Raw genomic sequence first — 27,472 nt, 5'->3', positions numbered from 1 at the left:
CCAGTGCCGCGGGCCGCGCGCGCTCCCAATAGGGAAGGGCCGGAGCTGGGCAGGGGCGCGCGGGAGAGGCCACGCTAGCCGGAGCCCCGCCCCGCCCCGCCCCGCCCCGCCCCAACGGGGGCTGGAACCCGGCGCGGAGCGGAGAGAAAAGGGGCCTCTGGTGACCGCCCCTACCTGGCATTTCTCTAACACAGGAGGAGCGTGGGGAAGGGGGCTGTGGGCCTCTCGGGGAGCGAGCTGCGGGTAGCGGCGCATTGGGTACAGGCGCGCGCTCGGCTGTCGCCTCTGCCGCTGTGTTTGGGAGGACTCGAACTGGCGCCAGGTGAGTGCGTACCTGTTCGCCACTGCCGCGCCGCGCCGCGCCGCCTTGCTAGGGCCTGGAGGTGTTTCCAGAGGGTTTCTGTGCTGGAGCCCGGAACTTGGTTGCGCCCTGAAAGCCTTGTCTGGACTCTTGCCACCCTCACAGAGCTGATAAGTGGCCTGCCGAGGAGGACGTGTACTTATGGTGGCGTGGTGCTCTAGCGCCCCGGAATAATCCTGAAAATGGGAACGCTGCCTCCAGGAGACCGCGCAGCCTGGAGAAGTCGCCAGGGACAGGATCAGGACTTGATCCTCGCGGGTCGACATGGTCTCATTCCTCTAGCGTTTGGGTGATGACCTACTGCCCGCCTGCTGCCTGTTATTGTAAGGCCTGCTAAGAATTTTTTTTTACGTTTTTTTAATGGCTGAAAAGAAATAAAAAGAAATATAATACTTTGTGACACGTGAAAATTACACGAAATTCCGATTTCAGTGTCCGTAAAATTTTATTGGAACACGGTCGCGCTCATTTGCATCTGTGTTGTCTGTGGCCGCTTTCGCATTACCCAGCAGGGTTGAGTAGCAGCTGGCAAAGCCCAAAGCATTTCCTATCTGGCACTTTACAGAAAAAGTTTTCCGGCCCCTGATCTAGCGGATTGAATCTTCGGTGGGAGGAAAGAACTGGAGCACACAAGGAAGCCAATGGCGTAAGTTCAAAATAACAGTCAATATTGTAAATTAATTGTATATTTGGGGAAAGAAAAAACTATTTACATAACCTACATAAATGAAACCAATGGGGGAGGGGCATGAATTGCGTTTTCAAAAACCCCAGCCCTTCACGTCTGGAATCCCAGCGCTTTGGGAAGCCAAGGCGGGTGGATCACGAGGTCAAGAGATCAAGACCATCCTGGCCAACATGGTGAAACCCGATCTCTACTAAAACTACAAAAAATTAGCCGGGCGTGGTGGTGAACGCCTGTAGTACCAGCTACTCGGGAGGCTGGGGCAGGAGAATCACTTGAACCCAGAAGGCGGAGGTTGCAGTGAGCCAAGATTGCGCCACTGCACTCCAGCCTGGCAACAGAGCGAGACTCTGTCTAAAAAAAAAAAAAAACCCAGCCTTGAGGGATTTGTCTACCAAAAGGGAGCAAAGTTTAAACAATAGTAGGAAAAGACTGCCCTATCTCCTGGAAGAAGAGAATCAAAATAGCTGTTGAATAGAATACAGAGTAAGAAGTCCTGGAAACATTTTTCTCTTCTTGAAATATCAGACTGTCCTGTAGATACATTTGAAGAGCACATTTAGCAGGAACTTTGTCAACTGTCTTTCAGATCACTTGTGTTAGAGAGTTGCCCTCTTCGTACAATCTGCTGATTCTGCACATGCCACTTCTGACCATTCTGCAGTTTAGAATCCAAAAGGTAAGTGTTTAGTAGTGAAATGAATTAAGCATAATAAACACACCTGAATTATTTTTAAAAACCCAACATTTTACTTAGGGTTAAAAAAAAGGGTAAAAAATAAAAATTAGTCATTTCAGATTTGCTCTTGGCTATCCTAGTTTGTTCTCCTGCTATGCAAAAGCTCTCCGCTGTTGAGGAAAGCTTTGCACGCACTGGGAAAATAAACTACACAGATATTCCATGAGATTGAAGGTGGTGTGGATTCTAGTGATAGACGTGCCCTGAAATGATGACTCTTTGGACACATCACATGATTTACAGTTTGTACGAAGCTTGCATTTGCTTCATGAAGCCTGGCAACTCATAATTGCGAACTTTTTAAATTTGATTTTTTGTTTTGTTTTTGGTTTTATGGGAGGCAGTTTTTGGGTTGTTTTTTGCCTGTTTGTTTTGGTTTTTTTCAAGATAGGATCTCGCTCTGTCACCAAGGCTGAAATGCAGTGGCGCAGTCATGGCTCACTGCAGCTTGGTGATTTTTAATAGTTCTTATAGGGGCCACAGGCAATGAAATAGTAGAACGTGATGTGGAGGTGGACAGTGCCAGGCCTGAACTTGGAGCTCCCCTAAAGCTCCCCTGTGCATCCACACTGTTTTTGAAATAAATGGCTTCAGGAATTGCTAGGCCCACCCCCCACCCCACCCTAGTCACTTAGCCCAGTTGCCTCTCTTGTCTCTGCATGTTCCAGTTGCCCACCCTTCCCATCACATTGTCACTTGCTCGTGGCTGATAGGGTATGCCCAGCATTTACCCAAACACTGGCTTGGACAGGCCCAGACTGCTAACTGATGTAGAACTGGGAGTTCCTGTTTTGGTAAAAAAAAAAAAAAAGAAAAACTTACATTTGACTGTATCTGAGAGATTTTGTAAGTAGGTTTTTTACGCCATCTTACTACTGGTTCCTGAATGCAAGTAACCCCCTCAAGCCTATTTCTCATGCCACAACCATGCTCACTTGTTATTTACATGCCATGTAATTGATGCAGTGGTCACACGTGTAACCACAGATGTGGCAATTAGGACGGGGACCAGTAGTCCTTTCCATTCTGTGTGCACAGCAAATAGATACCTCATCAATAATACATCAGTAAGAATGACATCAATTATACATCAGAGCCTGACAATTAAGCTAGCACATACCTAACACCCTTTCTTTGCTGTTAGTAATAAAGTGCTTTTTAGCAGCTTGGAGTGATAGAAAGAAGTCAACTCAATTGGTTTAGTTTAATATCTGGCTTTTCCACTTACTGTCTGTGTGACCTTAGGCAAATTGCTCTATTGTCTGAGCCAGTTTCCACTTCTGCAAAATGAAGGGGTAGACCAAGTAATCTCTAAAGCTATACTTCTCCAAGTTTGAGAATTTATGCTTCAGCGAGCTATCCAAAAATAATGGGGGCAAGGAATGACAAAGTTTTATGAATTTTTATTTTATTTGGTAAAGTGAGGCTATCACTCTACTAACATCTTCTGACGACATAGTTTTGTAAGAGAAAGAACATTTATCACCACAAAAGTGAGATAAAGAGCAGCCTCTCACTTCCCAAAAAAAGGCTAATTGGCAGCATTGCACCGACATACCGAAAAAATAAGAATAGGGTAAAATAAAATTCAAAAGCAGAAAAATTACAACGTAAAAATGTATTTGACAATATTCATTGTATGCAGTCATTCCCTCGATATATCTTGTAAATTTGGATGGAGATGTGTATTCAACAACATAACTCTCATGAAACTCAAATATCCAACTTGTCTGCTATTTTATTTTATTTTTTAAGACAGGGTCTCACTCTGCCACCCAGGCTGGAGTGCAGTGGCTCAGTCTCCACTCACTGCTACCCCTCCCCTTGCAGGCTCAAGCAATCCCACCTCAGCCTCTGAAGTAGCTGGGACTGCAGGAGCATGCCACCATGCCTGGATAATCTTTTGTATTTTTGGTAGAGACAGTGTTTTGCCATGTTGCCCAGGCTGGTCTCAAACTCCTAAGCTCAAGCAATCTGCCTGCCTTGGCCTCCCAAAGTGCTGGGATTATAGGCGTGATCCACGGTGCCCTGCGGCTATTTTATCACAGTCATTATTGAATTCTTGTCTCACATAGACTTGTTAATGGAAGTGGACCCCACTCTTAAGCAATTGTACTCAATGTGGAATATTCTAGATAAGCCAAGAAGTCAGACAACGATAGCCCTCTCCCCACCAGGCTTTTTTCTGCATAACCCCTCCCCAGGGAGAGTGTGCACACAGATCATAGAAACTGGAGCATTGCTGGGAGCCTCCAGCTTGGTAGGCAGCCAGTTGCTCCTGGCTACACGGCCTAGGTTCCTGGCCACCCCCCGAGCAGATAGGAACGAAGAACAGTGGCCATCAGGGATGACCTTCAGCAGCCACTATTCTAAGATTCCCTCCAGCTGTGCTTCACCTTTTCACTTAGTGAGAAAAATGGCCCATTGTAATAACCAAGGACTACTTTAGTGAAACTTAGGGAGGCATGTATGAAACTGCCCTCCATCCCCTAAACCGAAAGTCCACAAAACGATGGCCGGTGGCTTAACTTGGCCCTCTGCCTGAACATTTGCAGTTTCATGTAGAAAGCACTACAGAAATCCAATTCAGGGAAATGATAGCCCAATAAAAGGGAATTTCATTCTTGTCATTAGTAGACCTGTTAAAAAAAATTATGATTATATATTGAATTTCATCAAAAAAATTTGTGAAAATGTTTTTTCTCTTGTTATATAAGTCCATACATAACAACCTAGATTTTGCCTCTTGGCCCACAATAGTGTCAAATATTTACTATCTGGCCTGTTTCCAAAAAAAATGTACCTAGCCAGGCCCAAGACCTAGGCTTTTGGGTGAAGAAATAGTGTCTTTAAATGGCATTAGCTTCATTTTGCCTCTGGTCAGCAGTAACTTTCTTCTTGTCTCATAAGGGCAGTATCTTTAAACGGCATTAGCTTCTTTTTGCCTCTGGTCAGCAGTGACTTTCTTCTTGTCTCATAAGGGCAGTATCTTTAAACGGCATTAGCTTCTTTTTGCCTCTGGTCAGCAGTGACTTTCTTCTTGTCTCATGAGGGGAGAAAGAGGCCATCCCACAGGGGTCCCTCCCTCACTGATAATGAGTCATACCCAGGTGACTGAATCGTGCAGGTGGAAGGCAACCTGGCTAAGGAGAGGATGAAACTTCATATACCACGCTGTGGCCGAGCAATTCTTCCACGCCCAGAAAACAGACGTTCAAGGGGGAGTGCTCCAGCAACTCACCTGACGTTGAACTGTTTGACAGGCCCTGAGCACGCCCCAGTGGTTAGCACTCAGTGGTAGCAAGGGAAGCCAGTGCGGTGGGAATGTGGATAATGCGGGGCTGGGCTGAAAGGTCACTGTCATCCTCCCCTCTCAGCCGGTGCTCCTAATTTAGGATTCTTTCTTTTATCTCCCTAGACATCTAAATGAAATGCATTTGATTTTTTTTTTTTTTTTTTTTTTTTTTTTTTTTTTTTTTTTTTACTTTTAGGAAATATTAGGAAGCTGTGGTTTTCAAAGCTAATTATGAAAACATTTATCATTGGAATCAGTGGGTGAGTAATTTTGCTACAAACAGCTTTTTAAGATACTGAGGATGTCCAAATGGTGTTTCCGTGTGGATGGAGTGGGGGATGGAGAAGCAGTGAGGATTCCAGAGTCCTGGGGAAGAGCAGACCACTGTGGAATATCAGTGGAGCACTGGCTTCATAAATGCCAACAAGAGATGGAAGAGTTTTCTATAAACAGAGAAAGAGAAGAGTCAGTCAACCACATTTACCCACTTTCCCATTTATTTTGTAGAGCTAACACCAGAGACAAGGTCTGATTGGGCACTGCTTTCATTCAGGATGATTTATCATTCCCCATATCATTCTCCGTCATCATGACGGAGGAGAAAACTTAGTTTCTTTCCAGCTGTGCCCAGCTTCAGACATTTGGTATACAGAACACCTTCACCTCCATTCCTTTCCCCCATGTTTTGGGTGGCCTTATGTCCCATGTTGCCCAAGCTATTCCTTGTGGCCCTGGATGCACCTCTCTTTCTCTCAAACATGTTCTAAATTATATGGTCATCCTACCTATGGTGCCATAGACAGGCATGCAAATAAAACATCAACATCAACTGAAAATGACATTATTTGTTTTGCTACCATATTATATTCACCTTTACTCTAAGTATATTCACGTTATTTGTGACCCAATTAATAAAATATCTGAGACTACTTTGTAATTTTGGGGAAATCATTGTGTTATGATATTACATTACCATAGTAAGTCATCAATCAGAAGTAAAATTGAGTGAACTAAATGTCAGAACTCTGCTTTGCCTCCCATCTAATCAGAAGAAAAGTTCAGTTTTTCTCTGCAGTACTTCTCTTGTGTTTCTCTTCCTTCTCACACTCACTGCCACCATCCTGATATAGGCTGTCATTCCCTAATCCCCATCTTTCCCTTCTAATCTTTCCTACACACCTCCATCAGTTTAATCTTCATACAGAACATTTTAATTATCTGCCTGATGAATGATATTCAGTGGTTCCCAGTTATTGAGAATTAAATCTGAATATCACGGTGTATGAAGGCCATCCATAAGTAATAAAGGAAATGTATTAGCCTCAGGGGTAGCAGGCTGCAGGAAAAATTTGATACAGGAGCTCAGTGGTATCACCAAAGGCAGTTTTTCTCTCTTTTCTGTGTCCTTCATTTGTGTTCATCTTAGAATTGGCTTATCCTTTTGGTCACAAAGAGCTACTAGGAGCCCTGTGACTTGTTTCTTCATAGCCTTGTCACTGGGCAGAAGGGGAAATGCTTCTCTTCCCCTAGGTCATAGGTCTCCCTTTGCTGGACAAGCTTGGTCCACATACACCCAGCCACCGTGGTAAAAGAGATGGGATTACACTGATTGGTTTAGGTCAGTGGGTTCTGTTCTGGAATTGAGAGTGGGAGCAGTCCCAGCCGGACCTAGAAAACAGACATGGAACCTGGAGAGGCAACTACAAAGTCCACTACAGGATCCAATTCAGCCTTCATCTGGCATCTGTGTAAATAAGATTTCCCTCTTCTCAATGTCCCAATACAGGGCCGTATACCTAGAACTACCTCCTGTCTTGTCCTGTGCACTAGGTACTATCCATAACTTCCTAAGAAAGCCTTCTTTCCACTATCTTTTATTTAGCAAGTGCCATGATTTCTTCTTTTTTTCTTTTAAGAGACAGGGTCTCACTATGTTGTCCAGGTTGGTCTTGAACTCCTGACCTCAAACAATCTTCCCATCTGGGCCTCCCGATGAGCCACTGCTCCTGGCCAAGTGCCTCAGTTTCATTTTAGTGCTGCTGCACCCGTGAAGCCCATGCCAGATTCAGTTATGGCGACTTTTGTTCCTGCCTTGCATCTTATGAACTTAACCACTTGCTTCCCTAGGAAGTAATTGTCCAATAAGCCTCAGTTGAATAATTACTTTATAGGGAAGTAATAATTTAGTAATTATTCAATTGCAAATAACAGGGGTTCTGAAGGAATTCAGGGGGCATCCATGAACCTCCTGGAAATTTAACACAAATGTAAAGACAGTCATTTTTCTGGGTGTGTTAGTCCATTTGTCTTGCTATAAAGGAATGCCTGAAGCTTAGTAATTTATAAAGAAAAAGAGGTTTATTTGGCTCACTGTTCTGCAGGCTCTACAAGAAACATGGTGGTGATATGTGCTTCTGATGAGGGCCTCAGGAAGCTTACAATCATGGTGAAAGGTGAAGGGGATCCAGCATGTCACATGGCGGAAGAAGGAGCAAGAGAGAGTGAGAGGGAGGCCTCAGACTTTTTAAACAACCAGCTCTCACATGAACCAACAGAGCAAGAACTCACTCATTACCATGGGGATGGCACCAAACCCTTCATGAGCGATCTGCCCTCATGAGCCAAATACCTGCCAGCAGGCCCCACCTCCAGCTTGGGGATCACATTTCTTTTTTGAGACAGAGTCTTGCTTGCCCAGGCTGGAGTGCAGTGATGTAGTCTCGGCTCACTGCAGCCTCCGCCTCCTGGGTTCAAGCGATTCTTGGGCCTCAGCCTCCCAAGTTGCTGGAACTACAGGCATGTACCACCACGCCCAGCTAATTTTTGTATTTTTAATAGAAGTGGGGTTTCACCATGTTGACGAGGCTGGTCTTGAACTCCTGACCTCAGGTGATCCGCCCACCTCGGCCTCCCAAAGTACTGGGATTACAGGTGTAAGTGTGAGTCACCGTGCCCGGCCAGGGATCACATTTCGATATGAGATCTGGAGGGGACAAACATCCAAACTCAGTCACTGGGGAAAGAGATGATAACCTTCATGGGATTCTCAGAGTCCCACAACATAAAAAAGTTTAAATCCATCCTGGCATTAGACTTTCCCATCTCCATTACTTAACATGGACTAGTTTTATTAGTATACAACTTCTCAATCCTTAGTTACCTCAACTGGAAAATTGGAATATTGACATCTACCTGTTGCAAAATATATTCTCCACGTGTTTGAGTAATTACAGACAGCCTTTTACTTCTCCCTAGTCCACTGTTAGGTCCAAATACAATGAGCCCTCTTGTTACCTGGCACATAAAAAAATAAATGGGCCAGGAGTTGTGCATTTATTTGGGTGTTGTGAGCAAAGAAGGGAGTGGCACCAAGTAGTCACCCTTTTTCCTTCCTCAGATCCTAGGACAGAATACATTCTGGGCACGCTTCTCCTCAGGTTGGCTAGCACACGCAAGCAAGGCTGTGAGTGTGCTACACGTGGTGGTTGTGGGCATGCCATAGGAAAATGTTCCTATTCCTTTCCCACATGTTTTGGGTGGCCTTCCTATTCCTTTCCCCCATTCCTTTCCCCCATCCTATTCCCCCATTCCTATCCCTTTCCCCCATCCTGTTGCCTTCCCCAAGGAAGGTTCCTATTCCTTTCCGTCATGTTTTGGGTGGCCTGAGCTGTCACCTGACCAGGATGTCTGCAGTCTGAGTGTGGATCTTAGGTGCAGGCTTGTTTAAATACTTTTTCTCCCCTCTCCTCTCCATATCTCAGACTGTCTTCTAGCCGATCTGCCTCCTCCAAGGCTTGTGCAAAAATGGGGTGTGTATTTCTCATTGGCTTTAGCTAAGTCAGTGAGAAAGGATCTAATTACCACTGTTGGTTTGACTGCGTGATCTTAACAGAGATAAGTCTAAAAAATGACAGATTTTTCTAGCCAGATTGTTCATATTGTAATAAAGTCACCCCTGTTCACTATCTCATTTAAACCAAAACTTAATACCTAAACTATGGACATTTGGTATGGTTTACAGACATTTTTGTTAAAGAGGGGGAAAAGTCATAATATGTTCTTGATACATAGAGTAGCACCCACTCACTTTTCGTCGTTTTCAAAGAGATGGCCCATATCCTACCCAATTGTGTATCGTAAAATTGTATATCGTAAGGTTACATGAGAAATCTTGTGAATCAGGTTCCTTCTACCTTGAGGTATAAGGTAGTAATTGAGTTATATACAAGCCATTTTGATGAATAGATATTAGTTCATTTTCCCTTTTCTAGATTATAAGTATTTGTGGATTGATCTCATCTGGGATTAAGCAAAGTTTCTTACAAATAGATGTGTAGTCAGGAGGTTTTTGTGCTGTGAACATTTTGGTGGTATGGTGAAATCTTGACCTCAGAGTAATAGTTTTAAGTGTACAAAATAAAATGCAGGAATACAAAAGAAATTGGTTATATTGAAATATAGTTATAAAAATATTTTTAAAAACAAATTTGTGATATTGTGATATATACTCTTCTATGTTAATATATTAAATAACAATATCCAGAGGTGGGTCTAAACAATGCCATAAATCAGAAACAATAATGAACATCGATGATACTTCAAGATATCCACCCCAACTGCAACATAATATGAAAACATCTGTGATTTCTCTTGGTGAATGTCAGAGGTACTTATATCACTTATATGTATAATTAAAGGAGACGCTAAATTTCTGTTAGAATTCATTGAAAATAAAGGTATAATTTTTTTCTCATTCAAGTTCACAAATGCCCTGACTTATGTTCACAAGACATGAGCGCCAGGTTAAAACACTCTTTCAATAAATGACTGAATAGAGAGAAGTGCCTCCCTCCTGTGTGATCTCCTCGATGCTGCAAAACTAGATCTAAAGAGGAGTAACTCAGTGCCCCTTCTCCTGCAGTTCACAGTCCTGTCAGAAGAGACAAATAACTGGCCTGTTGTGATAAGCGACAACAGACCTCCTAGCTGGCCCCCAGGTGGAGAGAGATGGGGAAAAGGAGGCATGGCAGAGGAAATGTGATTTCATGGTAGGTGGGCTTGTAATAAGCCACTCCTCTGTTTTTTCCACTGTGCCTTGAAGCAAAATCACAGTGACCATATGCAGTTTTATACACTTGCACTAAAATGTGCTACTCATATTCTCTGTGTTGCATATGAACCATGTGAATATTTTGACATAGGCAAAAAAACATTTCGCTTGCGACACAGTGTCTGTATTTTTAAGTGTTAGTGTTACTCAGTTCACTTACTTGGTAGTTACCTTTCTCCTTCATCTTTCCCAACTTATTAAGTACATCAGATCTACCAGTGCCTGTGGTTTAAGGCACTATCTATGAAAGAAATCATTTTTTTCTTAAATAGTAAATATTGCTTTAAATACCCTCTTAAAAAATTATTTTAAAGTGTTTAATTTTGGGCCAGGCCTGGTGACTCACGCCCAAGCACTTTGGGAGGCCAAGGCGGGTGGATCACCTGAGGTCAGGAGTTTCAGACTAGCCTGTCTAACATGGCGAAACCCCATCTCTACTAAAAATACAAAAATTAGCCGGGCGTGGTGGCAGGCACCTTGTAATCCCAGCTCCTCGGGAGGCTGAGGCAGGAGAATCACTTGAACCCAGGAACCGGAGGTTGCAGTGAGCCGAGATTGCACCACTGCACTCCAGCCGTGGTGACACAGCGAGACCCCGTCTCTCAAAAAAAAAAGTGTTTAATGATTTTTAATGCATTTTCCTTCTTGGTACTTTCTTTTTTCTTTGCTTCAGTGTGACAAACGGTGGGAAAACAACACTGGCTATGAATTTGCAGAAACATCTCCCAAATTGCAGTGTCATATCTCAGGATGATTTCTTCAAGGTATCTATAAAACTTCTTAAATTATTTATTTAATACAAAAATGTTTAACCACCGAGTTAATTGAATTACATCCAAGAAGTCTTTGGCTAGAGATTTACGTTTTGTATTGAAATTAGGCTCAGCGCAATGGTGTTACATATCCACTAGATGGCACTCTCTATCAGTGCTGATCTTTCTTTGATCATCCAAAGCATTTATTAAAGACTTCTCTCCTCTTTAGTCTATAATTGTGTTATTTCTTTCCTACACACTGTTTTGATGGATACTTTATTACTTTTCCAGCCAGAGTCTGAGATAGAGACAGATAAAAATGGATTTTTGCAGTATGATGGTAAGTAGATTTACTTGTCAAATATTATATGCTTATGTTCATTTTCTTTTTCGAAGCCAAAGAACTTCACTATGTTGAAGTTGATGGTTCTGTGGAACAAAAATTTAAAAAAAGAACTTCACTATATCTGTGAAGGCAGTCTTAAAATGTGTTTAAATGTATTGTTGTACTTTAAGCCTGCATTTGTAGGTTTCTGATTTATGTTGAACTATTTAAATAAGTTAAAACCTTTTCCCAGTTTTATATTTAAAACTGAAAACATTGGGGCCAGGCTTGGAGGCTTACACCTGTAATGCCAGCACTTTTGGAAGGCCGAGGCAGGCAGATCACTTGAGCTCAGGAATTTCAGACCAGCCTGAGCAACATAGGGAGATTCCATCTCTACCCAAAAAAATACAAAAATTAGCCAGGTGTGGTGGTGCATGCCTGTAGTCACAGCTCCTTTGGAGGCTAAGGTGGGAGGATCAGTTTGCCCAGGGGGCTGAGTCTGCAGTGAACCGAGATCGCACCACTGTACTCCACCCTGGGTGACACAGTGAGACCCTGTCTCAAAAATATATATATTTTTAAATGAAATAAAACTGAAAACACTGAAATGATAGATTTTTCTTATTTTTAAATGAGGTAAAATATGCCTATATAATTTACTATCTTTACCAATCTTAAGTGTACAGTTCATTGGCAATAAATACATTTTTTTTTCTCCCTTCACTCCCCCCCACCTGCCTCCCCTTCTGGGTCTCTGGTAACCACCAGTCTACTCTCTATCTTCATGAAATCCACTTGTTTTAGCTCCCACATATGCATGAGGACATGAGATATTTGTCTTTCTGTGCCTGACTTATTTCATTTAACATAATGGCCTCCAGTTCCATCCACGTTGCTGCAAATGACAGGACTTCATTCTTTTTAAGGCTGCATGATATTCCATTACATATACACACCATACTTTCTTTATTCATTTATTCATCGATGGGTATTTAGGTTCATTTCGTATTCTGGTTATTTGTGAATAGTGCTGCAATAAACATGGGAGTGCAGATATTTTTGGATATATTGATTTCTTTTATTTTGGATATATACCTGGTAATAGAATTGCCGGATCATGTGGTAGTTCTATTTTTAATTTTTTGAGGAATCTCCGTACTTCTCCATGGTGGCTGTACTAATTTACATTTCTTCCAATAGTATATGATGGTTCCCCTTTCTCCACATGGAATCACAGGGTTTTCTTCTGAAGCAAGTTAGGCTTGCTGTCCCTCTGCCCATTCCTGTTCTGAAGATGTATAAGTAGCTACATTGGCCGCCCTCAACCACCCCATGAGAGAATTTTGCCTGGAGCAAACTATATTCTCTCATTCTTTCAGCTTTCCTTCTTGGTGGCCAAAGTACTAGGCCACTGTGGTTTGGTTTTGTTTTTTTTCTCTGTTCAGAAAGGTTTGTGAATATATTTTAGATGGATTCTCCTCATTACTTACTCCAAGCTCACAGTTTTGAAGGCAAAGGATTACAGTCTATCATAAAACATTTTCTGTATAGAATATGCTAATAGGCTGTTTAATATTTGATGATCTTATTAACTTTTATAATTAAAAAGATGATCATTGAGTACTTACACAAACTAGTGACAGAGGGAGCTCTCTTTAAAAAGTCATAATGTTCTCTATTTTAAACTGATAATCTTTTAGGAAAAGTGTTATCGATCAGTTCTTACAGACACATAATAGTTTTATGAGAGGCAAAATTCTTGACTCACTCTCTGTTCTTGCATCTTGAGTTGCAGCCAGGATCATTTTTTTTCATCTCTTCCTCTGGTCCAGAGGTTAGTGAGAAAAATCATTACAAAATAAAGGTAAAAAACAAGGAAAAACAGTTTTCAACAATTGGAAAAGAATTACTATTTTAATTTTTAATGAATTCTTACAAACTGATAAGAAAAACTAATATCCCAGTAGGAAAAGGGCCTAAGGATGTGAATAAGCTCTTCATAGAAGCAGCCAGTTATTGGATTAATAAATGTACAATAAAAGTCAACCTTAAAGAACTGCAAATTACTTTTTTTCCCACTTACCAAGTAAACGAAGATGTTTAAAGCAATGATAATTATCCAGTGATAGCATGGGCTCAGTAAAACAAAGGCCCTAATATACTTTAGATGGAAGTATATAGATAAATTGGTACAGTCTTTCTGGAAAGGAGGTTGAGCATGTATCCCAAACTTAGCATGTTCATGCCATGACTTCAAGCATCTCACATCAGGAATCTATCTTAAGGAAAAACTTGAACATTTTAGGTAAATGTACAAATTTAAGGTAAATCAAAGTACTAGTCAAGGTTTTCTGAGCACAAACAGGATAGCTTTAAAATGTGGAACTATCAAGTTTGTAGAGGAAATAATTCACTTTCAATGGAATATAGTTGATTAATATGAAAGATGTCAAAACAAAAATTAAAAAAGGATGGCTGGGTGTGGTGGCTCACACCTGTAAGCCCAGCTCTTTGGGAGGCCAAGGTGGGTAGATTACTGAGTCCAAGGGGTTCAAGAACAGCCTGAGCAACATGGCAAAACCCTGTATCTACAAAAAATACAAAAATTAGCAAGGTGTGGTGGTGTGCACCTGTGGTCCCTGCTACCAAGGAGATTGAGGCAAGAGGATCACTTGAGCCCGGGAGGCAAAGGCTATAGTGAGCCGAGATATGCCACTGCACTCCAGCTTAGGTGACAGAGTAAGACTCTCTCAAAAAAAAAAAAAAAAAATCAAAAGATGGTGGAAAAATAGAAAATAATAGTAAGATGATAGATTTAAACCCAAATATACCAGTAGCCACATTAAATGAAAGGAACTAAAATACTCCAAAAATTGTCAGACTGGCATTTTTTTTTTTTTAAGCCAACAATAAGCTCCTTAAAAGAGAAAGACTTAATGGCCAGGTGCAGTGACTCACGCCTGTAGTCCCAGCTACTCAGGAAGCCGAGGCGGGAGAATCACTTGAACCTGGGAGGCTGAGGTTGCAGTGAGCCAAGGTTGCGCCACTGCACTCCAGTCTGGGCAACAGAGCAAGACTGTCTCAAAAAAGAAAAAAAAGAAAAAGGATATGTATAAGGACATAGAAATATAGGCAGTAAAAGGCTAGAAAAAGATCCATGATGGAAACACCTACTGAAAGAACTGTTATAACTCTAGCAACTATACTAATACCAGACGAAGTAAACTTTAAAGCTGAGTATTACTGAGATAGAGAGAAATGAGTTACTTCGACAGGAAGATAAAACAACCTAAAATTTTTATCTACCTAATAACATAACATTAAAATGCATTAAGTAAACACTGACAGAACTAAGAGGAGAGAAAGACACAAATCCACAATTGGTGTGGGAGTTTTTTGTTTGTTTGTTTGTTTGTTTTTTATTGAGATGGAGTCTCACTCTGTCACCTAGGCTGGAGTGCAGTGGTGTGATCTTGGCTCACTGCAACCTCTGCTGCCCAGGTTCAAACGATTCTCATGCCTCAGCCTCCTGAGTAGCTGGGACTACAGCCGCACACCACCACGCCTGACTAATTTTTTTTTTTTTAAAGTAGATTTGGGGTTTCACCATGTTAGCCAGGCTGGTCTCGAACTCCTGACCTCAAGTGATCTGCCCACCTCAGCCTCCCAAAGTACTGGGATACAGGTGTGAGCCACCACGCCCAGCTGATGAGGGGGATTTTAACACAACTTCCTTTGTGTATTAGTTTACTAGGGCGACATAACAAAGTACCACAGAATGCCTTGAACAACAGAAAATTATTGTCTCACAATTCGAGGGGCCAGAAGTCTGAGATCCAGGTGTCAGCAGGGTGGGTTCCCTCTGAGGCTGTGAGGGAGACTCTTTTCGGTGCCCCTCTCCTGGCTTCTGGTGTTTGCTGAAATCTCCGGCAGCCTTGGCTTTGGCTGCATCACCCCAGTCCCTGACTTCATCTCCACATGGTGCTCTCCCCATGTGTGTGTCTGGATTTTCTCCTTCTGTAACCAGTCATATTGCATCAGGTGCCCACCCCACTCCAGTGTGACCTCACCTTAACTGATTGTATCTGTAATGACCTTATTTCCAAAGAAAGTCACATTCTGGAGAACTGGGCATTAGGACTTTAACATAGGGGGACGCATTCAACTCGTAACAGCCACTAATGAGACTAGCAGACAAAAATTGCTAATGATATAACAGATTTGAACAATACAATTAACTAACTTGACCAAAAACTGACATGTACAGAACATGCGCCTAATAACAGCAGAATACATATTTTTTTTTCTTGAGGACATGGAATATATTACCCCAAACAGTCCATATTTGCAAGGGCATGGAGTAAGTCCTAATACACTTTATGGATTGAAGAAATATAAGGATACTCTGTAATCACCATGAAGTAAATTAAAAATCAATAACCAAATGTTTGAAAAGTAAGCATTACCCTTTTTTCTGATTTTCAAAAACTTTTTCTAATGGAAAATTTCAAACATATGCAGAAGTCAGCAGAAAAGTATAATGAACTCTCTCATGAGTTCGCCATCCAGTTTTAATAATGATGAAATTTTGACCAATTATATTTCATCTATACCCTCACCCACTCTATTCACCTATATTGTTTTGAAGCAAATCCCAAACATCATTGTATTTTATCTGAAGCAAAACACTTATCTATTCCTTGGCTCAAAAGCTAAATCACAATGAAAATTGGAAAATATTTTTAACCGAATGATAACAAAAAATATATCAAAAGTAGTAAGACTGCTGGTTCCAGCCAAGATGGATTAGTCCCATTGCTCACTGGTCCTCCCTCATGCAATGAAAAACCCTAGACATAATGCAACAAACAGACAAAGGAAGACTGAAAGGAAAAAAGAAAGCATGCTGGCTACAGATTCCAGGACATGAGGAATGACATGGCTATGGGATCCATGGGTTTTCTTTTTGCCTCCTACATATACAGGAGAAGTATACAACATGGAACCATCCATAGGCACAGGCTAAAAAATGGACAAGGAAAAGAGTGGCCTACCAGAATAGAAAACCTTTTTGATAATATCCACCCTACTCTAGCCAGACACAAAAGGCAAAACTGTCCTCCCTTCATGGTGTTAGCTGAGTGCAGAGCTAGACTTCCAGAAGATCCATTCAGCATTAGCAAGGCAGGGTGAGTCACCCCTCCACATCACCCATGGGGGTTGGATCAGTGGAACCAAACGGGAAGCTGCACTTTTGCCTCCACCTGGCAGTACTCAGGTGGAAAGAGGCAGTGTGCAGTGGAGCAGGTTGGCACTTCATCTTCCTTACTCAGGTGGTGTCAGCTCCTGTCAGCAGAACCCAGTGGAAAGCTGAACTTCTACCCACAACTAGCAGCAATGAAACTTAACCAGCACTCTCCTTGACTCCCTCTTCCCACAATGGACCAACTTCCCCCACAACACAGCATCAGCAGGGCCTAGCAGGAAGCAGAGCATCCACCCCCACCTGAACCTGCAAGCTATACCAGAACAGAGTGACTGCCTGCAAAAGAAGATTAAATAGGATCTACAGCCTCATAACACAGGATCTAAAATGTCCTGGACACAACTGAGAATCACTTATTATACCAAGAACCAGAAAAGTCTCAACTTGACTAAGAAAAACAAATCAACAGACACCAATACCATGATGACACAGATGTTGAAATTATCTGACAAAGAATTTAAAGCAGCCTTATTAAAAGGCTGTAAACATAATATTGCAAACAGGCTTGAAACAAGTGAAAAACTAGACTGCCTCAGTAAAGAAATAGAAGATTTGAAAAAAGAACCAGATGGAAATTTTAGAATGGAAAAAATACATTAATCAAAATTTGAAAACTCACTGGATTGGCTCATTAGCAGAGTAACTATAACAGAAAATAATTAGTGAACTTAAAGACAGAACAATACAAATTACTCAGTCTGAACAACAGAGAATAGACTGAAAAGAAATGAATAAAAATGTGGAACAATAATGAAAGATCTAATATTCATATCATTGGAGTCTCAGGAGAAAGTGTGGGACTAAAAAAGTATTCAAAGAAGTAATGGTTTAAAAAAAAACTTCTCAAATTTGGTTTAAGACATAAAACTTCAAGAATCTGAGCAATCCCCAGATTAAATAAGTCTGATAAAAAAAATAGAGAAGGAACAGATTACAAATACCAAAAGCAAAAAAGTTAATATCACTGTAGATCCTACAGACATTAAAGAGATAAAAGGATATTATGAACACTCTTATTATACAAATAAATTTGAAAAGTTAGGTGAAATTGACAATTTCCTAGAAAGACATCGTTTACCAAAACTAACACCAGAACAAAGAAAAAAAATCTTAATAGTCCTATGTGTATTAAATAAATTAATCCATCATTTAAAAACCTTCCACTAAAAAACACTCTTACGTGCTGTTGGCTCAATTCAGTAGTTCTGGAGTGGAGCTGAGAATTTGCATTTCTGACAGGTTCCCAGGTGATGCTAATACTACTGGTTTAAGTACCATACTTTTAAAAGCTATAGACTACTTTTCTAAAATCACAATTAGCTCGAGAAGTATGTACATTTTAGAGTGTGACAATGACATATTTGTGTTCTTTACAAATAGTCTGACTTTTAGTTATTTATCTAGAAGAGCTCTTTGGTATATGAAATATCTTAACTCTTTGCCAAAGACATTACAGATATTTTCCTCCATGTGTCATGTATCTTTCAAACTTATCTGTAGATATTTCATCTTCTAAAAATTTTAAATTTTTATGTAGTCAGGAGAGAATCGAAGTTATAAGTAAAGCAAGGTTAGCCATGGGTTTCTGATTATCAGAGCTGGTAATAGGGACGTAGGAGTTCACTGTACTTTACTTTTTTATATGTTTGAAATTTTCCATAATAAAAATGTTTCACTCTGGTTTGTCAGCATTAGAGTTTCAACGTGTTATCTAAATTATTTGTTATTAGGAGTTTTGAAGGGAAATAAAATGGTGGTGTATATATTTACAGAATCCTGGATATACTCATCACAAAAAGTCACATCACAAAATTTTTTTGCTATATTGATTGCATATTTTTGTGTGTTTGTTTGAAGTGCTTGAGGCACTTAACATGGAAAAAATGATGTCAGCCATTTCCTGCTGGATGGAAAGCGCAAGACACTCTGTGGTATCAACAGACCAGGAAAGTGCTGAGGAAATTCCCATTTTAATCATCGAAGGTTTTCTTCTTTTTAATTATAAGTAAGCATCTCCACCCTAATATTGTCTCTGAGTGAATGGGGGGATAAAAACCCTTGTGAACTAAGTATGCTGTTATTTTAGGCCCCTTGACACTATATGGAATAGAAGCTATTTCCTGACTATTCCATATGAAGAATGTAAAAGGAGGAGGAGGTAAGTTTTGAAACCATCTTTGTGAGTTGTAATTCAAAACAAAAAATGTAGAAGAAAAATGAGGACAGCAACATTATTGAGCAATGTGTATAGGTCATTTTTCAGAGACAGGAAGCCTTAACTCTTTTACAAAAGGAGCAAAACTTTTTTCCATAAATGGTCATCCGCATGGAGTAATGCAAATTACTTTCTAAGAAAAGGGCCTTATATCAAGCTTTTGGCTCATTTCTCCTAAATCCTCAAACAAAGCAAGCCCATGGTGATTATGATTTTAATGTGAGTGAGCCTGTTCTGCCACAGCTACAAAGAACACCAATTAGTTCAAAGCTTAATCCAGCATAGTGGTCTCTCCATTGTTACTTACACTATTTGTCTCTTAGTTCTCTTATAAAGCACTAGAAGGAAAAAGGATAATTAAGAATGATAGTCAGTGGATTACAAAGTTAATTTTAATATCAGAGAACTAAATCCATGGTACTGTCGTTCTAACTGCCATTAAGTTAAAACATGTAGCACATGTAGTCCTAATCCTGTTTAGATTCAGCCTCTGAGTGATTTCCCTATTATCCTGACCATTCATATTTTACTTTATCAATTGTGTGTTTCTGTCAACATAAAGTTTCCTACGTGTTTTGATAGTACAAGGGTCTATGAGCCTCCAGACTCTCCGGGATACTTTGATGGCCATGTGTGGCCCATGTATCTAAAGCACAGACAAGAAATGCAGGACATCACATGGGAAGTTGGTAAGCGCCTTTTCTCCTTCTGTTCAAGGCCTTTTACTTGTCATTTGCCTCAAAGTATAGAAAAGAAAGGACTCATAGAAAAGTATAAAGGGACACTTAAGCAAGAACACTCTGGGCTTCTCCTTTTCCATAGCTGGTTCTCCTGGTTTCTGTTTCTCTCTGGGGCTCTTGTCAGCTTCTGGATGGTTATTCGTTTGACCAGTATTGAATGAATGCCTTCCGGTGCTGCACTGGAGATGGTGAGGGGAATAAGGCAGACCCAGCCCCTGCTCTTATGCAGGTAACATTCTATCATGGAAACAGGTGCTAGAGATACCAGCGGCCCAAGCCTGTCCTTTCCAGCTGCTGTAAGTTCTGCGACACCAAGTTCTAGGGGACTGCCAAGATCCTGGTAGTCAGGAAAGGCTTCCTTGAGGAAGTCACATTTAACCAAACTTCGAAGAGTTTAACTGGACAAAGGAGAGGGGTTGGGGAGATAGAAGATCACCCCAGAAAGTGGGTGTGGCACACGAAAGGGCCAGGGGACAGGAAGGAATGAGAAGCCCCTGAAAGAAAGCTGGTGTTGAGAAAGCTTTCTGGTAAAGAAAACCAAGGGAGTGGATTGATGCTGGTGATACAGGCAGAGTCCAGACCCTATAAGGCCAATAGTCTAGGTAAGGACTTTGATCATTGTTCTCAGAGAAGTGGGAAGCTCTCTAGAGAGAAGTTTTAAACAAGGACATGATTGATAAAAAAAAAATTCTTGTTTTAGTTAAGACCCCTCTGGCTGTGTGGAGAATGGAGGAGGATAGATTTATAGGGTGTGATGTTAGACGCCCGCACTCGGTAGAACTGGATGATAGAACAGCTATGGAGGGGGCGGGAAGATGACAGATGCCTCAGCAACTGACAGATGTTAGAAAAAAGTGAAGGCATTGCAGACCTGTAAGGGAGGAATGCATGTCTGTTTTGCCCATAATGAGGTTGAGATGCCTGGGAGACATATGTAGCAATTTGGAGGTAAGCATCCGGATCTGTGGGCTTGAGCTAAGAACAGATCACTGGAATAGGGCACTTAATGCAGAGATGGCAGAAGGCTGTTGGATAAGGCAAAGGAGTTAGAACTGACGTATGCTTTTCACGATAAAGGGGACTTGTCTGTGTTGTGAGAAGCCTGTTGGCCTCCAGGATAGGCAGCTATGTCAGAGCCATGCGGAATGCACACGGAGTGTATCCCCAGGGCCAATGCTGAGATTCTGGCTGCACCATGTCCAACTTGGACCATTGGTTGCAAGAACATCCTCTTGCTTCCCTTCTCTCCCTTTTACCTAAAATGCAAATCTAATCAGGCTCCTGCCCTGCTGAATACCTTGAGTCATCTCCAGATCTTTGAGATACAATCCAAACAGCCAGACATCAAGGCCTCTAACGACTGAGGTACTGAGGTACACCCTTGCTCTAAAATCTCATCTCACGCTGTTCCCGGAGCTTCCCCATATTCTAGCCATTCCAAAGGGTGCATCAGTGCTCTTGCCTCTCCCTACTCATGCTGTTTTCTGACCAGAAGGCCCTTTCCTTCCTTTAACCTAGACAACTTCTACTTTTTCTCCAAAGCTGCTTATGCCAGTTTTATTAAAAATATGTCTTTTCTCTGATAGCAGAAAACACACACACACACAAACATACACACACACAAAATACATATTTTCTGAGCCTGGTGAATTCTGAGTTTGTACATATGTTGCAGCTCCCAGACCACTGCATGGTTTAAGAAGCTTCCCAGGTGATCCTCATGTATAAGTGTGTTGAAGAATTACTCTTTACGTGACCCTTTCGGGTGAACACCTTCAGTGCACCTGAAGTGCCGTATGCACAGCACCACTTTCTTTATTCTGTTTCTTTCCTCTTTTCTTCTTTCTCTTCTCTTTTAATTAAATAATTTTCACATAAGCCAGTGTGGATTTATCTGTAACAATCCAATATTTTTGACCTATTATACCTGGCTAGCATCTATTTCTTTCTTTAATCACTATTAATTTCCTTTTAAGTTATGGTCCTGGGTGCCTTGGTTAAACCTATTGGCATTTACAAGAGATGTTGGGTGCCAAAGTAAACCTTGTATATTAATAAGCCTGTTAGCATTTGAACCGCTCTCTTTTCCCCTTCGTAGTGTACCTGGATGGAACAAAATCTGAAGAGGACCTCTTTTTGCAAGTATATGAAGATCTAATACGAGAACTAGCAAAGCAAAAGTGTAAGTATTGTGCTAACAAAGTGGATGGTAGAGGAGAAACAACCAGGAAAATCGTTCATTACATATGAAAGAATGGAATACCAGAATGCTAATGTAGGAGTGATTGCGCTCATCCATTCTTTGCTTTGAGGATAATTCAGAATCAGAAATTCTAGGGGGGGTTTGGAGACTCAATTATTTTGTCTGTTTTTAGGGGTAAAACCATGTACCCTTTGTTACATCTCTTAATGCTATTTGTGTGATTTACTTTAAAACTTTTAGTGGATGACTGTACCAAATGGGACTGGAAGTATACTTTGGGCACAGTATAATTAAAATGCTGATGATTTTTTTTAGTATGTCCAGAGCTCCCCTTTTCTTTTATTCCCTTAAAGACTTTCTGTAAAATTTCTACTTTCCAAATACCTCAAAGATAAACAAAAGATTTTAAAAAGTATTATGAAGTGTTTGTTTAAGGTTTTCATATTGGACGGCACTTTTTGCAAGTGACAGAGATCTGCCTAAATATGGGTGCAGCAGAAAGACAGTACAGGAGTAATGGTGGCTTCAGGCTCACCTGGATTAACTCATTTATGCCTAGTGTTCCATTGTTGGAACTCTAAGCTTGTAGGAGTTATTTATATCCTACTGCTCAAGGTCATCACCAAGGTCTGGTTTTTCACAAAAATAATTTGCAGCCTCCAACATTAATGGGTTAAGGAACTCAGATAAGGTCCTCAGGACTCTGCTTCTATTCTACTTTCTATTTAGGGTTTATTTTAAAGTCAGGCTCTCCACTGACCTGATGTCTGTTGACAACAACATCTTCCTAGGTCCATCAGTCCCAGGGTAAAAAATATCTTTTTCAAGATTTGACCACGCGTTGATAAATGTTGGAGCTGGGTATTGAGTACAAGGAGGTTCATATTTATTCTCACTTCTTTTGCATAAATTTGAAATTCTTTATTTTAAATAGTTTTCTAAAAAGCAGTGTTCTATTGTAGCCCAGATGATTGGTCCTGCTGGATCACATGACTTGCCAAACCAATCACTATGGCCAGGGAGGTGGCATACTCTAATTGGCCAGGCCTACATCACATAACCCATCTTGTAATTGAATACCCCACCTAAGACCTTCTGATTTTAAAAATTTCTCTGGCCAGTTGCAGTGGCTCACGTTTGTAATCCCAGCACTTTGGGAGGCTAAATTGGGAGGATTGCTTGAGGCCAGGAGTTCAAGACCAGCCTGAGCAACATAGTGAGAGGGACTCTGTTTCTACAAAAATTAAAATTTTTTAAAAATTAGCTACCAGGCACAGTGGCTCACATCTGTAATCCCAGCACTTCGGGAGGCTGAGGCAGGCAGATCATGAGGTCAGGAGATCCAGACCATCCTGGCCAATGTGGTGAAACCCCGTCTCTACTAAAATACAAAAAATTAACCAGGTGTGGTGGCGCGCGCCTGTAGTCCCAGCTTCCCCGGGAGGCTGAGGCAGGGGAATCCATTGAACTCGGGGGGCAGACATTGCAGTGAGCTGAGATTGCACGCCACTGCACTCCAGTCTGGTGACAGAGTGAGACTCTGTCTCAGAAAAATAAAAATAAAAAATTAGTGGGCATAGTAGCACGTGTCTATAATCTCAGCTACTCAGGGTACTGAGGTGGGAGGATGGCTTGAGCCCAGGAAGTCAAGGCTGCAGTGAGCCATGAATGTGCCATTGCACTCCACCCTGGGAGACAGACAGCCCTATTTCTAAAAATTAAAAAATCAAAAATTTCCCAAAGAGAAAGCAGGGCAGGAGGTAGAAACCAGAAGAAGGTCGAAAAAACATGCTTAAGGGACAAAACTGTAGATGTAGCTGTTGTTATATTTGAACTATTTGAATTAAAAGAACTTCCATGGCTAACACCAGCAAAATGCAATCATCAGCTGGCTCAGACAAGACAGTATGACTCACTGCAGCAGTGAAGAATATTATATGTTTTTTTTGGTGAGAAGCAACTTCCCTAGTCCAAATGTTGTCCGTCCTCAGTAAGAATTAGATTTCCTACCTAGATCCTCAATAAATTCCTCTTTGACTAGGAGACTGAGCCCAACTAGGCAGCTCACTGATCGTAAACATTGTTGATTTCAGGATCAGCCCATCATATAGGCATGAACCCATTTGAAGGAATTTCAGGACCATTTTAAATTTTCTTCTTGCAAGAAGAATTTAGAATCCTTGCCAGATATGCCGCCCACTCCTGCCATCTGTTACTTTGATGAAAGTCAGGCCTTCCATAATGAATCTCAGAGCACCAACATGAGTGGATATAGACGGTGTGGGGTGAAGGGAGGGGCTCAGCCTTCATAAATGATAGCACATGAGCCAGAGCCACTTCTGTGAGAGTTATTGGCTCCCCTTTCTGTCCCTAATGAGGCACTTCCAGGAGTGTTTCAGCTGTTGGACATCTGTAGCTCTTTGTCTTCTCAGCAATGGCCAGTGCTTGGGTCCAACTTTCCTTTATGACTAAGTCGTACACTGGAGTTTGGCCTTATGATCTACCTACTGATAAAGATGAAAGTAGCCTTTGTCATGTAGCTCAGGTAAATTGCAACGAGCTCCATTCCAAATTCAGTCTTCACCATCTGTTCCAAGGCCCAAGAACAGCTGACATGTTTTGACAGGTGCTGCTAGCTCACAAGAAAGTGCATTTCCCTGTGTTGTGACGCCCCTCCTTCCTTCCCTACATCCTAGAGGCAGGCAGGAAACTATTTAGCTATGCCATTTGCGGCTTCTAGATATTAGATAAAGTTTTAAAAAAAAAAACTGAAAAGAGGGATAAAAACAGAAATACATCAGCTTTTCTTACCTCCAACATTTGTGCTGGTTTTTCTCAGTTACATAAATAAGTTACTGTTTTATTTCTAGTAACCTATCACCTTTCCTATCTCTTCCATCCACAGTATCCTGGCAAAGCTGTCCTGAAGGTACCCTCAGCATAGCCTGGTTTAACCCTGAGTATGACACACACTGAGCTAGCTGGGGAGGCCTTTCAGTGTTTCCAGTGACTAATCTTCAGGGTTTTTTTCTCACATCTCATAAACTTGTTTAGCTAATTTTTCAGTCTTAAGTACATAAAATCATAATTATGATAAGGTAATAATAATGAAGGGGAAACAAGAAAGACTGAATTTAATTGTTAATGAAACAATAAATTATCCAGCAGAGTAAGAGAATGGAGTTACACATTTAATTTAATCCTTATTTAAATCCAAAGTGTGAGGCAAAATTTAATCATTTCCTTATTCTTACTAAAACAAAGTAGTCTAGCCACCAGGAACATTCAAACTCCCTTTAAAAACATTTATTTTCACCTCATTAGAAAAACATATTATTTTTAAGGTTTTTTTATTTTTTGTTTTATTTTTATTTTTTATTTTTCTGATATGGAGTCTTTTTTTTTTCTCTCTCTCTTTTTTTTTTTTTTTTTTTTTGAGACGGAGTTTTGCTCTGTTGCCCAGGCTGGAGTGCAGTGGCACTATTTTGGCTCATTGCAAGCTCCGCCTCCTGGGTTCACACCATTCTCCTGCCTCAGCTTCCCGAGTAACTGAAACCACAGGTGCCGGCCATCACACCTGGCTAATTTTTTATATTTTTTTAGTAGAGATAGGGTTTCACCATGTTAGCCAGGGTGGTCTCAATCTCCTGACCTTGTGATCCGCCTGCCTCGGCCTCCCAAAATGCTGGGATTACAGGCGTGAGCCACTGCGCCCAGCCAATATGGAGTTGTTCTGTCGCCCAGGCTGGAGTGCAGTGGCGTGATCTCAGCTCACTGCAACCTCCACCTTCTGGGTTCAGGTGATCTCCTACCTCAGCCTCCCGAGTAGCTGGGATTACAGGTACACACTACCATGCCCTGCTAATTTTTGTATTTTTAGTCAAGACGGGGTTTCGCTATGTTGATCAGGCTGGTCTCAAACTCCTGACCTCAGGTAATCCGCCTGCCTCGGCCTTCCATAGTGCTGGGATTACAGGCATCAGCCACCACACTCAGCCTTTTTAAATGTTTAATATAAAGCAAAAGGGAGAAAGTAATTACCTGTGTTCCCTCCAATCATTAGTGTTAACATTTTAATGAGTACACATCCAGTCTTTTTGCTGTTCACATCAATCTCTCTTTTACAAGACTGCAAGGACAGTTGTAGTTAATCAGCCATGCTTATCTCTGTTTTTAAATTAGTATTTAATATTTATGCGCTTTATAGAGTTCATTATATAATGAAACTAAGTAGCTCTTCCAGTTAAAAAAAAAATCAAGGCTGAGTTCTGTTTTGTACACTGAATAGAAATGTAAGACTTGACATTGACCCTTTAGTACAGAAGAAAGATGTCACATGTCTAGTTCCAAATCAAAGGAATAAGAAGTTGCAAAATAAAATTTAATTATCAGACGTTTGTATTTTTCTCATTAAATATAAAATATAATCTCATTATAAAATTATAGTATAATTATCTTGTACAGTAGTCCAAATTAACATAAGATCACGTAACCATTTCCCAATTGTTGGATATTTACTGTTGTTACAAGTGTTTCACATGGATAAATCACATGCCATAAAAAATATCTACACGTACTCTTTGTTGGTTTTCTTCTTTTTGAATTATATCCCTGGAGTAAATTCCCAGAAGTGTCACTTATGTAGTCAAAGGATGTAATCATTTTTACATTTTACATATTTCAAAAATGAAATACTACCCGAAAAAATGTGTGCTCTGCAACATGAGCTGTGTAATAAGAATGTGGTAGGTTTGTCATTGAATTTCCATGCCAAATCAAGTATTCCACTGGGCTTCCTTCATTTAAGAAAAGGGATTAAAGGTAACAATACTTTCACCACATCAAGAGTAACACTCCAAAACAAGGATTATACTGCAGACAACTACCCTTTGTGGTTTTATGCTAGTCTTCAAACTATTTCATTCTCTGAAGTCAAGGATTACGATACGAACTACAAGTGATACTGGATATCTATCTGATGTTTTAAGGTATGCTTCAAATTTAATGCAGGGATTAAAAGAATGGGACTTGCACTCAATTTAGTTATTTACAGGAAACCAGCATTTTTGGCTCCAGAATCCCTCTAATTTAAACATCCTTAGATTTACTGTTGTTGATGTAAAGATTTAATAAAATGAGAATTGGAATTATCCATTAATTTCTTTTTATGTTTATTCCCAAGGTTTGCAAGTGACAGCATAAAGACGGAACTCAGCAAATCCTTCCTGAAGTGAATTAGGAAACTCAAAGGAGTAATTTAAGAACCTTAACCAAGATACAATGTATACTGTGGTACAGTGACAGCCATTGTTTCATATGTTTGATTTTTATTGCACATGGTTTTCCCAACATGTGGAACAGTAAATATCCATGCCAATGGACAGGACTCGACCTTAGCAAGTTGCTCCCTCTCCAGGGAGCACATAGATACAGCAGAGCTCACAGTGAGTCAGAAAGTCTCCACTTTCTGAACATAGCTCTATAACAATGATTGTCAAACTTTTCTAACTGGAGCTCAGAGTAAGAAATAAAGATTACATCACAATCCAATATCTGTAGAATTCATTGTGTGTATGTTTGTGTATTTGTGTGTAGGTGTGTGTGTGTGTGTGATACATACATACATCAAGTATCACAAGACATTGACCTTATATATTATGCACTGTGATGTTTTTCCGTCTTTAATTTTAAATAATATATTGATCACAACCACAATCTGGAAAATGTTGCTCCATACCATCCCATACCAACACTCACCACCTGCAAATAATAGCA

The 27,472-nt window shown here is 40.8% G+C and overlaps 1 protein-coding gene across 3 annotated transcripts; it reads left to right on the top strand.

Annotated features, from left to right (window-relative positions):
* Positions 1 to 47: 47 nt before the first annotated feature.
* Positions 48 to 27,247, top strand: NMRK1 (nicotinamide riboside kinase 1). Of its 3 annotated transcripts, XM_054500107.2 has the most exons (11): positions 119 to 322; positions 927 to 1,007; positions 1,636 to 1,725; positions 5,277 to 5,340; positions 10,864 to 10,954; positions 11,237 to 11,285; positions 18,397 to 18,544; positions 18,626 to 18,697; positions 19,337 to 19,443; positions 21,593 to 21,676; positions 26,880 to 27,247. In XM_054500107.2, the coding sequence occupies exons 4-11, from the start codon at positions 5,312 to 5,314 to the stop codon at positions 26,897 to 26,899; spliced, it is 600 nt and encodes a 199-aa protein (XP_054356082.1). In that variant the 5' UTR covers positions 119 to 322; positions 927 to 1,007; positions 1,636 to 1,725; positions 5,277 to 5,311; the 3' UTR covers positions 26,900 to 27,247. The 3 variants fall into 3 exon arrangements, with proteins under 3 accessions (XP_054356084.1, XP_054356082.1, XP_054356083.1); XM_054500109.2 differs by lacking the exon at positions 18,626 to 18,697 and having other exon boundaries at positions 48 to 322; XM_054500108.2 differs by lacking the exon at positions 5,277 to 5,340.
* The last annotated feature ends 225 nt before the right edge of the window (positions 27,248 to 27,472 follow it).

Source organism: Pongo pygmaeus, chromosome 13 (assembly GCF_028885625.2).
Source record: "Pongo pygmaeus isolate AG05252 chromosome 13, NHGRI_mPonPyg2-v2.0_pri, whole genome shotgun sequence".
Lineage (NCBI taxonomy): Eukaryota > Metazoa > Chordata > Mammalia > Primates > Hominidae > Pongo > Pongo pygmaeus.
The sequence above is the reverse complement of the archived record's forward strand: the minus strand, read 5'-3'. Positions and strand labels throughout refer to the sequence as shown.